Source organism: Amphibalanus amphitrite, unplaced genomic scaffold (assembly GCF_019059575.1).
Source record: "Amphibalanus amphitrite isolate SeventyFive unplaced genomic scaffold, NRLGWU_Aamphi_draft 001416F_arrow, whole genome shotgun sequence".
Taxonomy (NCBI): domain Eukaryota; kingdom Metazoa; phylum Arthropoda; class Thecostraca; order Balanomorpha; family Balanidae; genus Amphibalanus; species Amphibalanus amphitrite.
The window spans coordinates 46,168-62,424 of record NW_024882909.1 but is presented as its reverse complement, the minus strand read 5'-3'; the positions used below and the strand labels follow the sequence as shown (position 1 = coordinate 62,424).

The 16,257-nt window shown below is 46.1% G+C and overlaps 1 protein-coding gene across 1 annotated transcript in view; it reads left to right on the top strand.

Moving 5' to 3' along the window:
• The window catches only part of LOC122372897 (substance-P receptor-like), an 89,157-nt gene that overhangs the window by 48,926 nt on the left and 23,974 nt on the right, over positions 1-16,257 (top strand). The window contains exons 4-5 of the mRNA XM_043350569.1: positions 4,890-5,083; positions 10,193-10,309. Of these exons, the coding sequence (XP_043206504.1) occupies positions 4,890-5,083; positions 10,193-10,309 (311 nt within the window). The remainder of the gene's footprint in view (positions 1-4,889; positions 5,084-10,192; positions 10,310-16,257) is intronic.

The following is a 16,257-nucleotide window of genomic DNA, read 5'->3' as shown; positions in this document are numbered from 1 at the left end:
TTTCGATGAAATTTGGTAGATATTCGTTTTTGCTCTTTCTGAACCGAGAGACATCACTTTCATGCCAATTCATTAACTTTTTTGAAGGTGGGAGGGTCCCTTTAAGCAGCGACAGCATGGAGTCACTGACCTCATCCCCTAGCTAGTACACAGCTTCGCTACAGGCACAGCCATCACATTTAGAAGCCCGGGTGGACTGGTCCGACGCGAAGAAGCTAGCATTATGCCACTGCTTACAGAAAGTCTCATTCTGGCAGGCTTCACGAAATGGGTCTCATGAGTGTCCCGCGGGGCACTGAGCTCGTGACAGTTGCTGGGAAGTACCCTGTTGTGCTGATTCCTGACTGAGCCACTCGCTATACTCGTGGTCCGTTCGTGTCTAGAATAGAAAACAGACGTCTGTTCTGTCTCAGTCTCCTCCTAGACAGATCGAGCATCTTTAGGCCAGTCTGATATCCATCAATTTTGATTTTCCTCGCCATAGGTGGCTTGATGTGTCGAAATCACATGGCCTGTTCGATCGAACTTGCAGGGATGGAACTTGGAAGGATGGTAAAGGATATGCAGTATGCAATCAGTTGTCTGTTGCATGGCTGGCGGATCTTTGATCTATTGAAGTAGCTGGTATCAGTGGAGTGCAATGTCACTCTTCACTGTTATTACCTTCCTTTTCTAAGAAATGGATATGACAAGACGAGGGCCCAGGCATGGAGCATGGATTATGTAGCTTACTTAGGTAGTTGCATATTCTAAAATGAATGATGAAATAAGAAAACTGAGCAGAGCCAAAACAGATAGTAAGACAATTAACCTAGCTCTCATACTCCCGAAAAGTAAATTCCGGATTCCAAAGAAAGCAGCTTTTCGAGAGACTTTCGGCATTGCGCCATCAGAACCAAAAAAGTGTTCTTGAATTTGCGCTGGAGTTTTGGATATTAGCGCTGGAGCCTGGAAACATGAAAGTTGAGTTTAGTTGCTGTTATTTCCTTCAAATATAAATGTAGAAGATAAATAAAGTAAGATTAAACTAATTTTTTGCTACACATGCAAAATGCTTCAAGTGTTTTATATTGCAGCTGTGAGGACTAAACAGAACAGGCTATTTTTGTCGTTAGAAAACACATTTCTAACATTTTCTTCTTTCCAACCAACCTTGTGTCAAAAATTATAGCTTTTGGCTCGAGCCCTCATAGCAACTACTAATCTGCGAGCATTAAACTGCCTTGGTGCCATTAGCTATCGCGCAGGTTCAGTTCAGTTCAGTTCATTGTATTTTATCATATGTAAACAAGAACAACGAACAAAACAGTAGAGGATTGGCGCAAAAGCAAAAAGCTTAAATCAAAGGCGCCTCTCCAATTAAGTTAAACAAAGAACACATGACCAAACCAAAGTATCAGAAAGCGTCGACCCCGCCCGAAACCCGCCGAGCCAAAAAAGCAGACGGTACCCGGCCCCAGGCGCCGGACGACTCCAATCGGGCCAGCTTGCGTCATAGTGTCATGTTTTGTGTTTTGTTATGTAATGTAGTGTTATGTAAGCAGTGTGTTGCATTAATATCAATGGTACTTAAATGCACTAACTAAACAGTTATGTTGTATTGGTAAACCGATTTGTCTCTACAATAAATGTCTGAAGGTGATGGGTGATTTGTGTGCCTTGATGCTTGTTTAAGTCTTTTGCAAAGAGAAGGGTATCAAGTTTTAATTTTGCTGAGAAATTGTCAAAATTTGGAGTGATGATTCGAACTGCATTTATAAGTTTTACTCTTTGTGTATGGTAAAGCGGGCACCAGAGTATGAAGTGAGTTGTGTTCTCATCGTGATAACCGCAAGCACATACTGGGCTGGGTGTGTTGGGGTGTTGTATACTGAACAGGTGTGCCTTGAGAGTCGTCATGCCCACTCTCAATCGTGTGTGTAGTGTGTTACGCGTTTTGTTGCCGAAAGAAAAGAAAGTGGGTGGCTCTGGTGCCCCAAATCGCTGCCAGACTTGACAAGCAAAAGCGGAGCGGGATGAGGTGTTACGCAATGTGTCTGGGAGAGTATTCCAGAGTCTTATTGTCGAAGGAAAAAAGGCTCTATAGAAAGAAGTGAGATTGGTAGGGGGGAATGTAAGAGATTGAGCATTACGAAGTCTAAGTCCCGTGGCGTCTTGTCTGGTTTCTGTCAATATGTCTTTAACCCGCGCCCTGCGGGGGGGGTGTTTGAACACCCCCCTTGTGGTTTTTCGCGAATATCTAAAAAACGGCGGCGCTCCGCGCCGCCGTTTTTGGTACACCTTATCATACATCAATTCTACACATGTTGTGAAAATTTCAGACCAAGGTCATTCAAGGTCAGGTCACCAGGTCACTTGAAGTGACCTCACCTCATAAAAAGTTTCAATGTCTGTCATAGCTACACCGAGTGACCGATCGCTTTGAAACTTTCAGCGATTGCTAAGAGCAATAGCATGTACAAAATGTATATCTCAGAATTTTGATATCGATGACCTAAGGTCAGGTGAATTTTGCGACCTCCCCATTATAAGTCAATGGGAGAAAATTGAAATGCGCCTCTTTTGGACTAAAGACATTATAAACACTCCCAAACACTGAATTACAAGTGGTTTGGACACACTGAACATGAAAATGGTGTCCGTGACCCCTGTTTATGCCCTGAGGTCATCTTAGGTCACGAATGGTATCTAACAGTTTTTCGCAAATAACTTTTGATAGAGGCATGCTAGAGCGATGAAAACGCCTTAGATGTGTTCAGCTCGACGATACGGATCGACTGATATGCAACATGACCCTTTCCGGTCAGGTCATGACCTTGACCTGAGGTCAAATTTTCAAGTTGACCTTTCAAGGTCATAGTATAGTTCATTCGATGCGTCTTGACGAGAGGAACACGATGCCGGTAAAAGTAAGCTCGTACAAGGCTTGGGTCAAAAGTTATTGTAGAAAAACTGTTTCCGAAAAAATCGGCTATTTTTGCAGTTTTTGCCCCCTGCAGGCAAAACCGTTGACGTTAGGTCAAATCTGAGAAAATTACTCAGAAAGGGCGTTAATAGGGCTATCGAATGCGCTTTTCCGCGGCGCTGTAGCTCTATTGGTTCCCGAGTTATGCGTTGGCTTCTTGGAAATTGTCGACATTCGACCTGGAAATCGGCGAAATTTTGCCTTCAATGACCTCTGGTGACCTGACCTTTGACCTGACCAAAAAATTGACCGAAGTGATTTCCTCATTATTTTTGACGCTCTTTCGAACGCCGCCTTCCGCGTATCGCTACGTGGCCCAGGAGCCGAGTTAGAAGGGGGGGTGTTCAGACACCCCCCCCCCCCCAGCAGGGAGTGGAAATCCAGGACCCCCAGCCGGGCGCGGGCTAATGTATGAAGGGAAAGGAGGATGATTGAAGTAAAGTCTGTGAAAGAATAGAAGCTTATGAATTAATCGTCTTGTCTCAAGTCGTTCCCATCCTAGTTCGGTTAGTAATGCGGTAGTTGGTGTTCGATAAAGCGTCCCTGTTACAAGTCTGGCACAGCGGTTCTGAAGCGTCTGGAGTCGGATGGCGTCAGTTGATGTCAAATGTCCGCCGTAAACAATATCACAATAGTCGAAATGAGGTGTTATATAGGTAGAGTAAATGTTGTTCAAGACTGGTCTAGGAAGAAGCTTAGCCACGGGATATATCGGTCCTAGGAGAATGTTAATTGTCCGAATGACGTTATGAAAAAAGAAGCATCGTTTTGAATTCGACCAGTCGCAGAAGTCAATAAGTGCAATGTGTGTGCGCGAAAGTGGAGGTCCGTCGAGAGTGTCAGTCCGAGATGTTTATGACTTGTCACGGTCGGTATGTCCTGCCGGTCAAATGCAAAGGTTCGTCGGTCTTTGTAGCTACAGAACTCGAAGACTCAATACAACTCATTTCCAGGCTTTCACGATAGATGATTGCAATCATCTGTAAGTTTCAGCGCGTCGAGCCACCATCTCTAAGATCCCGACCCTCTCCGCTTTCCAGGCGTGGCTTGTGTGCTGGTCGTTTCCGCGGCTCTATCCTCCGGTCTGAGCGGGTTCACAGGAGGTAGTGTTTCTCTTAGCTCTGTGAGATGTCGGCATTTGTCGCTGGAAGCTGTAAGGGAGCGTCCGGAGGCCTCTGACCTGAGTCTGACCTCATACCGTGCCACTTCTTGACCGGGGACAGCACAATCAGGCTCACTGGTGTCTTTATCATGGATATGTTATCATGCAAGATGGCTTCTAGATATACCAACATTGAATGCCAGAACTGGCAAAGAGTTTTGAAGCGAGTTGTAGATATGCCACATGGTTTGAAATGTCAACTTTTCAAAGTTTGTGGAAAACTAACACATAATCCACGTAAAAATGCAAACCTTTGCTTATTCACTTCTGCTACTGGTCTAATTCAAAACGATGTTTCTTTTTTCATTTTACTCGCAAAATGCATCGTTCAACATTTGCAACATCTGCTGTATCGTCATTCTGAACTTTGCGTGACTTGTTACTTGAAGTGGCAGTGACAGGCCTCTCCGACCTCGTGTGACATTTTTCCTGTAATTTCTTCTCGCATGGCATCTGGTGTGTCTCTAGTCTGACGCTATGTGGCCCCATTTACGACTCCAACATGACCTCGTGTCACCTTTGCTGTAACTTTTCTGGCCATATATAGCCTCATCTGTGACTCAAGTCTGATTTCTGTGATCCCCCAGTGGTCGAAATCTGGCATCTCTGACCCCTTTTCCGACCCTAATCTGACTTCTCTGACCCCTCTCTGCCCCCCAGTCGGACCTCTCTAGCCCACCGTGACCCCAGTCTGATCTCTGACCCCTCTCTGACCCCCCTGTGACCCCATTCTAACCCCTCTGACCCCTCTCTGACCCACAGTGACCGCGCTGACAGCCTCGGTGCTGACGCTGACCGCTATCGCCTGCGACCGATTCGTGGCGGTCATGTTCCCACTGCGGGCTCGTCGCTCCCAGACCGGCCGTCGAGTCGGTATCATCATCGCCGGTATCTGGGTGGTGTCCATGGCTGCCGCGCTGCCGCTGCTGATACACAGACATCTGCTGGAGATACAGGTCAGTATCTTCTGCAGATATGGATCAGATACTGGTCAGTATTGGCTGCAGGTACATGTCAGATGCAGGTCAGTATCTGCTGGAGATACAGGTCAGTATCGGATGCAGATATGGATCAGATACTAGTCAGTATTGGCTGCAGGTACAGGTCAGATACAGGTCAGTATTTGATGGCGGTACTGGTCAGATACAGGTCAGCATCTGTTGGAGATACAGGTAAGTATCTGATGTAGATATAGTTTAGTACCTGCTGGAGATAAAGATCAGTAACTGTTGTAGGTACAGGTCAGATACAGGTCAGTATCTGCTGAAGACACAGGTCAGTATCTGCTTGAGTGACAGGTCAGAAACATGTCAGCAACCGCAGGTGGTGTGAAATAGACAAATACTATTCGTCAGAGTTGTGTTTTTCTATTGAAAATATCTGCTGGTGATATTGGTCATAAGTAAACGTAGATACAGCTCAAATTCCCCATGCTTGATTATTTGAATTGGACAATGCTTACTTACATAACCTGGGTCACATACAAATGAAATCTCGACACACTCCAGTGGACCGAATTTCTTTCTGTTCTGTTCGAGATTTGCGAAGAAAATGTACGATCATATTTCCATCAACCGAATATTTATGCACACTTCTTCGCATTCTTTTACGATCGTTGTAGCATTTCAAACTGAGAGAAATATACTTTGTCTTGACTATGTGTTCATTCGCCACTACAAAAGGTGTCTGCGCACCCTGTGGATGACACGGAAAGTGGCTTCTGACTCGAAACCAAGTGGTTATTACTTTTTTACTGTGTCGTTTGTCACAGACTTTCTGAAACACCAGCTTTCCAAGAGAAATTCACGACGGTTTTATGTTACTTTTACTAGGTCGTTCAAAAAGTTCTCGGCCTACCCTACTTCCACACGTCGTACGGAGTTCTCCTGTTGCCTCGAGGTAAAGACATGTTTTGTGAGTAAGCTGTGCTGTTTTCGTTCCTGTGCAATGACTAATGCATGACACCGGTCCTCTTGTTTGGTTGCAGGTCGGGCGATCAAAAAGTAATGGAGAAAGTTGAATACAGGGCGGTCATTAAATTTTTGGTAAAGAAGGGGAAGTCCCCGACTGAGATTGTTGATGAGCTAACCAATGTGTATGGTGACTCATCACCTTCGCACAGCACTATCAAGAAGTGGGCAGCGGACTTCAAGCGGGGCCGGCAGTCTCTTGACGATGATCCACGAGAAGGCCGTCCATCTCTAGCCATCACCGACGAGAACGTTGACGCTGTGAAAATGCGGATCAGGGCAGATCGCAGAATAACTGTTCGGCAGATAGCCGAAGATTTGGGCATTTCATCGGGATCGGTTTTGACCATTATCCACGAAAGGCTTGGTATGAGTAAGGTCTGCAGTAGGTGGGTGCCCAAATTGCTGACGACCGTCATGCGCGCTGACCGCAGGGCGTGTTCAAATGAGCTTCTTGCGATGCTGGAGGCCAAAGAAGACTTCTTTGATCGCCTAGTCACCGGCGATGAGTCTTGGGTGCACCACTACGATCCTGAAACCCAGGCTGAAGCAAAGGAATGGCGTCACCCAGGGTCTCCAAGGCCATGTCGGCAACGAGCGAAGTCTTCTGCCGGCAAGATCATGCTCACCGTGTTCTGGGATGTCCATGGTGTGCTGCTGGTTGACTTTCTCGCACACAAGCAGACCATCACAGGTGCTTATTATGCCAAGCTCTTGAAGAAGCTGCGCGCTGCAGTGAAGCAGAAGCGTCGAGGGAAGCTGAGTCGGGGCGTTCTGCTGCTGCACGATAACGCTCCGGTGCACAGGTCTCACGTTGCTCAGGATGCTGTGCAAGAATGCGGCTTCCACCAGCTGAATCACCCACCCTACAGCCCAGATCTCGCCCCAAGCGACTTCTGGTTGTTCCCAGCCCTGAAGAAACACCTTCGTGGACAGCGTTTTCACGACGATGAAGAGCTGAAGACGTCGGTGATGCATTGGTTTGAAGGACTTGGGGAAGAGTTCTTCAGAAAGAGCATCTGTATGCTGCAGGACCGCTGGGCTCTGGCTGAGGCACGCAAAGGGAACTATGTTGAAGGCTGAGGTGAAATAAAGTTTGTCCCGAAAGTGTATCTGGTCTAGGCCGAGAACTTTTTGAACGACCTAGTATCTAATGCTCTGCAAACTTTAACTCCAGCCTTGCCTCCAGCTTGGTCCTTTGCCAAGTTTACTTGGGCCCACTTAGTGGGCCATATGCCGTAAAATAGACTACCCTAGACCGAAGCCACAGCCAATCTATAACGATATCGAACGGGGGGGGGGGGGGGCAGGAGCTGGGGAGGCTGGCGAAATGACTGGCAAACTGTGGAGAAGACACGGAATGTCACTGGATGATATAGATGTAAAGTGGGTTTCAATCAGCTTAAACGAATTCGATTTATGACTCTTCAACCTATCAGTTGTTGTCTTTGCTTTTAACTACATACGTGTTCATAATGCTCTTATTACTCCTAGGCCGCAGCGGTTTTCACTTTTTTTTTGCTACAGAAATAGACAAGGAAGCATACGGTTCAATATTATATACCCTTTGCTTTTGTTTCTGGATTCAAACACAAACCTTCGCGTTTCATTTTTGATAAAAATAAGTAGGGTATCCTCAATCTTCAATCACAGGCATATTTTAATCTAATACCGTACGCACCGCACAATAATGATTGAAGCTCTAGCATATTACACAAGCGACTTTTCTCCAGAACGAATCGTGTGGTGACACTAAAGCTAGATAATTTTGTGACTGCAGTAAAAGCCTGCCTTGGACAGAGCATCATTTTAAAAGGCCATTTCTGCTTTCGTTCAGACAGACCACTGAGAACAGCACTGTCCGAGCCAGAACTAGCTTTATAGAATTTCAAAGCATAAGAAGAGCGCAAGAACTAGACGCTCATTTCTATCAATCCTGCTTACCAGAATTTACCTTTTTGATCAGCCCAAAATGATACAAACTTAATTTCAACAGCAGTTGAAACAACTTATGTAGCTGACAAGCCAACGTCTGCAATTTCACTTTTCAAACTAGCCTCTTCAAACACCTGTTGTCGCGGGCATGTTGCCAAGGGAGGGACTCCCCTCCCTCATTCAGCAGTTCTAATCGCTTTTGCCGAGCTGCCACTGTGTCGGACCAGTAACGGAGGAGATTCAGTGACGTAGCCAGTTGATGAGTCGGATGCCGACGCTTTAATTTCCGGTGCGGTTTAACAAAGTTGTTGCTGTGCAAAAGCTTCAGCAGCCCTGAGCCTTATCTAATTTCCCTGACAATGGCTAATCCAATAAAGTCTCCGGCGGTAGTCATTGAAACCAGGTGAAAATCAGTTGCTAAGAGGAGCTTAAGGAGAATTGTGTGCTTGTGGGTTGGCGGCTGGTTAGTTGTAAACACAAGTTATTATCAAAATAACAAATATCAATCTGCTGATTGATAAGTGCAATTAGTGAGACGTTTCAACAATTCTGCAGCAACACTTGTTTCTTGCATTGACAAAATGTCAGCTTCGCTAGTTGCCTTTGTTTATTTTCTGATAAATAATTCAAAACCAAATTTCATTTAAGAGTTTATTATATCATTAATTCGGAAATCCACACAAAGTAGCGCGATGCTCTACACGTCAGAAGGCACCCATGATCAGGCTAGTCCCCGCCATTGGCAGCAATGGACAAACGATGGGCTCATTTTGAATTCTGGTCTACGGTGCGTAAAGAATAAACTACGGGTTTTATTTGCACTGAACTTTGTCAATGTGATTTTAACAGGCGTAGCAATCGACTCTTCTCATTCGTTTGAATTAGTGAATTGTATCGTTTACTTGCCGGCCATGCTTGAATTCGCGAGAAGCCATTGCCCTGTACCAATTGAAGACGTGAACACAGCAGACTTAATAAAAGTAGGTATTGATACCAGAATACTATCTTTGATGATAATATTAAATGAAAGTCAGCAGCCGGTACCTCATTGCTGTAGTGAATTATCTACTTGAACTCATCCTCACTTTTTTCACCTGTCGCTAAGAGCATTCCTCACTTCCTAAGCGGGCCCGTCTTTGCCGTGGTTACTGTGCTGTGCTGCCATAAAATTACACGTTTGCTTACTTGCGTATGCTGCTTCAGTTCAACTGACACAAAATAATCATTGCTTTCCAGCTAAATTTATACCAATAGCTATAGAGCAAACATGCTTGGAAAGCATAACTTTTCGATAACTCAAACATTAAATGTCAACAGCCCCCCAGGATAATATTACGTCGATACAGGCAGCTCCCCAAATAATGCATCAAAGCTCCGGTGGAAATTGCGGCTGTTTTGTTAAAAACCGAAGAATCGGGGAACTTTTCAATCGTACCGAGGATTGCCAGGAGGAAATATAGATGTGAACTAGGGTAACCCGCGTGCTAGATGTGAATAGAAGCGGCACAAGAAGGCAAATGATTTATAACTGGGGGAGAAGTTAATCGAGCTTCATTTTACCCATTTCATTTCAGCCGTCTGGCTTTCGATCGATCAGGGCCACTGAACGAAATTTTTGTTGATCCATTCTATCTTATAGATACCCTATCGTAATTATAATCTAACCTATATCTAGAATAAGTAACATATGTCACTTAGACACTTATCTGGAATTTATCAAACCATTAAGTCAAGGATGTTGCTGAAGTATATACCTACCTGTCTTTTTTAGATTATTTGCTTTGGCACGGCTAGTAGAAGTGCGTTTTGATATTTTTTCGCATCAGCAATTAGAAAAGACTTTCTTTTTGCCCCCGCCCCCACAAAATTCCCTTTTTGGCTGCTGTTTGTTTTGGCTGGCTGCCTTGACTGTTCATTTCTTTACTGACAGACCTAATCAAAAGCGTGGATCATGGCGCATCTCTGTGCTATGATTTCGATCAACTGATGACATAGCCTTCAAGCTATTCTCGCTTTTGTCGAAAAAACTACCACACGGTGAGACGAAGTGTGTGCATAATTAGCTAAGTGCCATTGGAACCAGCTTACAAAAACGTTAGCAATGCATTTTATTTTAGGGCAAATACAAGCCCCTTTCATGTTTTTCTTTTTTCTTTTCAGTGGAAGAACGCGATTGAATATTCTTGCCAGGACAATTGGCCCACCACGTATGAATATAGCGAAGAGGCTGGCGGATGTCTGCTGACCCAGAAATACAAACACATGTATCAGACCCTGGTAAGTAAACACGCCCTGAATGTGACGTTTTTTTTTATTAAAGATAGCATGATACCTGGCTTTGAAGTTCACCTTTCAGTACACTTCCTGTAACTCTTATTGCAAAAATGATTAATTTTGTTTGCAGGTAAGTGATGTTGAGATAAAAACGATTATTTTTCTCTGCACGTATGTCTGGAGATATTTTTCTCAAACGCAACTTTGCATAACAACTCCAGGCGCTGAGCACTGAATGAGATTCCTCGGAAGCTGGCTACTTATCTGCCGGTGGGCAGATAAGCGGTCAGCTGAAGCTTACACCCCCGACAGCTTTGATAGTTTCAATCAGCCGTGATGGCCGGTTTTATGATCACATAAAATGTCCACTTCAAGGTAGAGTGCACGGTTGACATTTCTGGCGTGTTTGTTATTGTGATCTCGTCTGTGACCGCTGTCACATGTGTCACATGTCACATGTGGGCATCCAACATCCATTTGCATCAATGTTGCTTGAGTTGAGAATCGAGAAGATGTAATTCGATCAAAGGGAGAAAAGTAACTTGACCACACTTCGTACTATTGCTTGAGTAAACTGAGCTGTTTCATAACACAGCAAGGCTTAGTTGTTAATAAACAGTTATAATCACTACTACCAATGATATCATCATCAACTAGCATGTCCCTATATCTACCACGAGCACACCCATATCCGTACCGGCTATATTTACCATGCCATATCTTTTACAGTATCCGTAACGCATACAAATGGGTGATCCGGTAGCGAGGGCCATTTCTACGACGGAGCGCTCTAGAACCACTTTTCGGCAGCGTGCGTGGTTCAGCCACCCCACTGGAGGCTAGATGACGCACTTTATATTCGCAGACAGCTGCATAATTGCGTATTCAACACGAACGCTTTCTGGCAGAACTTTTGTCTTTGATGTCGAGTAGACGCCACGCGCGGCGCAAAACGAGGCTTGTAATTTGTGGTCTGTAACACGCACGCGTGCATTAAACGTGCTATTTAATGTAACCCACTTGATGAAAATCTTTTGGTCTGGTGTAGAATTCTGCACAGCATATGTTGCACGGTGGTTTTGAATTTTATATCAGCGAACATATAACTGAAAAGGATGTAAATGTCACAGCCAACCGCATGCATAAAACGGAATGACATTAATGCATTAGTGGAGGTTCTTCAGTCTTCTGTCCGGGAAAGTATTTTTGGCTGAATGATTGGCACAAGAAAATACTACGGTGTTTTAAGCACATTGCGCAGCTTCTTTTCATTTCACTACAGCAGACTTTCCACGTATCCGGCAAACTTTCACAAAGCATGCACAATGCACATTGCACAAAGCCTGCATGGTAGCGATATTTTGGACACTAGCCTACGGATCGATCCGATGACAAACATCCGTTCATTTTGGTCTCCAGCCATCCGCTAATATTTCCTCTTCAAACAAAGCTGCTCCATGCTCTTGAATATTCATTCATAATCCGCGAATAATTCATGATCACTTCAATGAAGTTGTCAGGTCCACGTAGTTTGGTTGTTGGGTTTCGTCGCAGGTACTGTGAGAAAGACGTCAGGTTAAATCGTTCCAGGCTCTTTCCCGCTAAAAAGGTCCGTGTCGGGTCGCGGCCGGCCGGCCGCGGACCATTTTCAGAAGTGGCGGGCAGACCGTGCGTCGAGTACTTGCTTACTCGCGCGGCGGTACTGGGGTTCACAAGCATTGTTTAAAATCTTTTCATTTGCCATGTACTTGAAATTATACACTGTAATTAACGATTATTTGTCAATTATTACAAGTTCTTCAAAATTCTTCTTTGAAAGCAAATGATTTCATTTCACTCAATAATTGTCTTGTCCGCAACTACAACCGCCACCCAGCCGTCATCTATTGGAAGAGATAGGCTCTGCGGCACAAAGTGTCGTTTTAAACTGGACTGGGAACCAATGTGTGATGACACTTCAAGCTAAATTTATGCTCATTGTGTACCTAGAAGCATTGGGAACAACGCTCTGACTGTACATTTTTAGATTTTTGTCTCTAAATGGAAATATTTACAATCAAGTACTTTGCGAGCGCAGTTTAGAAGCTCCAGTAATGTTAAAGTCCTATCTCCTACAAGCATGTAAATACTGCTCTAGGGAACCAACAGTTCGCATCGTACTAGCTTTAAATTATATCCATATTGTTCCCAGTACCTTCCTGAACACCGTGGTGAGTGTACATTTTTCGTTTTTTGCTTCACAAGCGTACAATTCGTCTGGTTTTACACCACTTCATTCGCCTCCATAGCCCCGTAACGGCGCCGCGCGGCCCGGCCGGCCGGGTCCCGCTGTAGTTCCAAACACTGCCCGATAGATGGCAGGCGCAGAAGTGGTCCCAGCCGTCCCGGTACGCTATGATCAGAAAATGCTCCTACATTCAAGCGTAGTTACGCAATGCATTGGGGCAAAGTGCGCAATCGCGCCGCCGGAATAAGTAAGCAATGAACGCCTGATGGGTATGCTGCGCCGCAAGACTTGTTGGCAATTCTTGCCACTAGATGGCAGCAGAAGTAGACGCCTGACGAGTATGCTGCGCCGCAAGTCTTACTGCTCATTCTCGTCACTAGATGGCATTAGACGTAGACGCCCGATAGGTATGCTGCGCCGCAAGGCTTGGCACTTTCCTATTCCTGCCACTAGATGGCGCTAGTAATACGCGCCTGATGGGTATGCTGTGCCACAAGGCTTGTTGTTGATTCGCGCCACTAGATGGCAGCAGAGTAGACGCCTGATGGGTATGCTGCGCCGCAAGGCTAGTTGCTGAATATCGCCACTAGATGGCAGGAGAAGTAGACGCCTGACCGGTATGCTGCACCGCAAGGCTTGTTTGTGATTCGCGCCATTACATGCCAGCAGAAGTGGGCGCCTGACAGGTAAGCTGTGCCTCTGAGCCCAGTACCGCGTGCTGCTACGAAAGATGACGTTTGAATCATTAGCGTATCTACAGGGTGTCCGGAAATTGATTAGCCCTTGGATATTTGGTCATTGCTCCCCTGTGCGCCAACGGAACCAGCGCGATCGAAGTAGGACACGGCCTTAGGGCACGCTCAGCTGTTTGCCGACCACGTGACCGGGTCAGGTGGCCTGGTCACGGCCGCGGTGAGGGGTCAGAGGTCAGTTTCCGAAAGGTAGTGCCAGCGCGCGGAGTCGGTATCTGAGATGGTGAAGGAGTACTCTTTGGCTACGCGCCACCGTGCAGTTGGCATGGTGCGCGGCGGCATGACGCAGGCAAGTGTTGCACAGACACTCGGTGTGTCCGTCAGCACCATGAAAATCTGGATGGCTCGAGACCGCCAAGGACAGTCCCTCCGAAACCGGACCGGTCGAGGACGAAAGACCGTCCTGACTTGCGTGGCGAAAATTGTTCTCGCCAAAGCTGCCCTCAAAAGACGCCAATCGACAAGGAAGTTGGCCAAGAAACTGACAGCCAAAGGACATCCGGCGTCTAAGACAACCGTCCATAGTTATTTGACGAAGTGCCTCCACCTGAAGCCGCTCAAGCCTCGTCGTCAGCCGAAGTTGACAGAAGCTCAAAAGCTCAAGTGGCTGGCGTTCGCGCGGGAGCGCATTAGCTGGACAATCGAAGAGTGGCGACGCGTTTTCTTCAGCGACGAGTCGCCATTCGAGCTGTGCCATCCGCCGAACCGCCAAAACGACCGTGTGTGGGCGCACACCAGCAAAAGAAGTGCCCGCCACGGAGACGGTGAAGCATCCCCGAAAAGTGATGGTCTGGGCCATGATGAGCTATCGAGGGCTCTCCGAGCTGCATATCATACCGCGAGGCCAGACCGTGACGGCGGAATATCATGTTGAAGAAGTGCTGAAACAGACGGCATCATCGGCGATGGAGTGGACGACGCAGAACGGGCCACCAACCAGCGTCAAACTTCTGCCAAGGATGTCAGAGGCAATTTTTCAGCAGGACGGCGCACCAGCTCACAACGCTGCCATGACTCAGGAGTGGTGCCGGGGCAACCTCCCGGGGTTCTGGAAGAAGGGTGTCTGGCCGGGCAACAGCCCTGATCTGTCGCCCATTGAAAATCTGTGGGCGATCGTGCAGGACGAGCTGGATAAGATGGGGCCGGCCACCAACGAAACGGCGCTGGTGAGAAACCTGCAGAAGGCGTGGTCTAGCATCAGCGCTGAGACGCTGAACAACCTGATGTGCGGGATGCCAGAGCGCATGAGGGAGTGTGTCCGACTTGGCGGAGGATGCATTGGCAAATAAACGATGCGCTTCACTTGATTTGTTTGACAGATAAATGATTAAATACAAGGGCTAATCAATTTCCGGACACCCTGTACTTGAGCAAAGTAATCAAGCATCTCTTTCGATCATTCAATAGGCTTGTGATGATATAAATAGCCAGAAAAATGCTTGTGGAATACCTCTGTTCAATGACCAAAGCTAAATTTAATTTACTAAGCTGGCTATTGAAACGAATAAAATCGTGCATCGTTATTGAGCGTGGTTTCCGCAGGCTGCCAACCGTTCCCGCCTCGGAACATGAACAAGATATATGCAATGTTTTTATTCTAGCAACTAGCCTCCGATTAGGTGACTACAACTACCACAAAACTTGTGCTTGACCAAGTTCTGGGAGTTTATATATTTCATATGGCCACACAGCGTCCAATGCCACCCTCGGCCCGGGTTTAATTGCTGCGAGCACCGCGCAGCGACCGGCTGACTCAAATAACAAGTGCCGCCGGACGGCAAATTAGACTGCGTCGTGATGTATCGTGCTCGGCTTTCACAGAGTGAGTGATAAGTTCCCGTATTTTTACGGTACGCTTTGCTGACGCTGTGCTCCATGCTTAATTTTAAAGTTTTAGACTGTATAAGCCTTGGCGAATCAGCCCATTGCCGTGGTGTTAGGGATTATTCAATTTAAATTTGTGGTAGTTGCCGTGGTTGATGGGTTTGGTTACATGTAAGCCTCTACGTACTCTAGCCTCAACTTCAACGCCAATATAAATTTTGAATAATTCATTTTCCCGAAGCTAGTGAAGTACGGGGGGGGGGGCGCAGTTGCTACTGTACATACACGAGCCCCACCTCTAGCCGTCTGTCCTGTCCAGTTACAACCGATAACATTGATATCGACTGCCGGTCCCTGTACAAGAGCAGCTGAGGTTTTCTGTGCGTGCCCTCTGACAGCTTATCGTTGTTCCCTGTGAGGGCGCTGGGACAATTTACTCAGGGTCGCTGTACAGTAGCAACTGCGGGTCCCCGTACTATCTTCGCGCCAGCACGTCGTCTTCAAATCATCCTCATGTTAGCTTCACATACTGTTTTGCATAAGCCCCCTATCTTTTTAAAGAACATTTATGAGCATTCTCTATTTAGGATCTTGACATCATGCTTGATTTGGTTTTGTGTGTGGTGATACTGCACCAACTACCAGCCAATCGCCTATAGCATCCACTGCCAGTTTCAACTGTGATCGAAGCGACTGAAATGGCCATTGAAACTTCTCTGATTGGTTTCGATGCGAGATTCGTTACCCTCAATCTCACTAATTGATTTGGCCCATACAACGTGTATCGCGTATGCCAGAGCACATCTTATTCTTCTCAAGAGCCATTCAGAGTGGATAACTTCTCGAAAATGATTCAAGCCGAATAGAAAGGGCATATCCAGCCTTATTTTATCATTTGTCTGTCTTTATGGCTCTGAGGACGCTGGTACGCACATATTCTGACATTTATTGAAATCGATGGAGGATAACATGCAGCGTTAAGCCCATGATATTGTCATTTGTCAGATAAGCTTACTTTGGTAGCTATTTGTAATAAAACATAGTGAGTTTTTGAAACAAAACTCTCGATTGAGTTGGATTTTGAAGAATCTAGGCGTAAGCAGGGACAGAAGGTTTTGCTCGTGTCGTTTCACATCAAGCTGTGACTA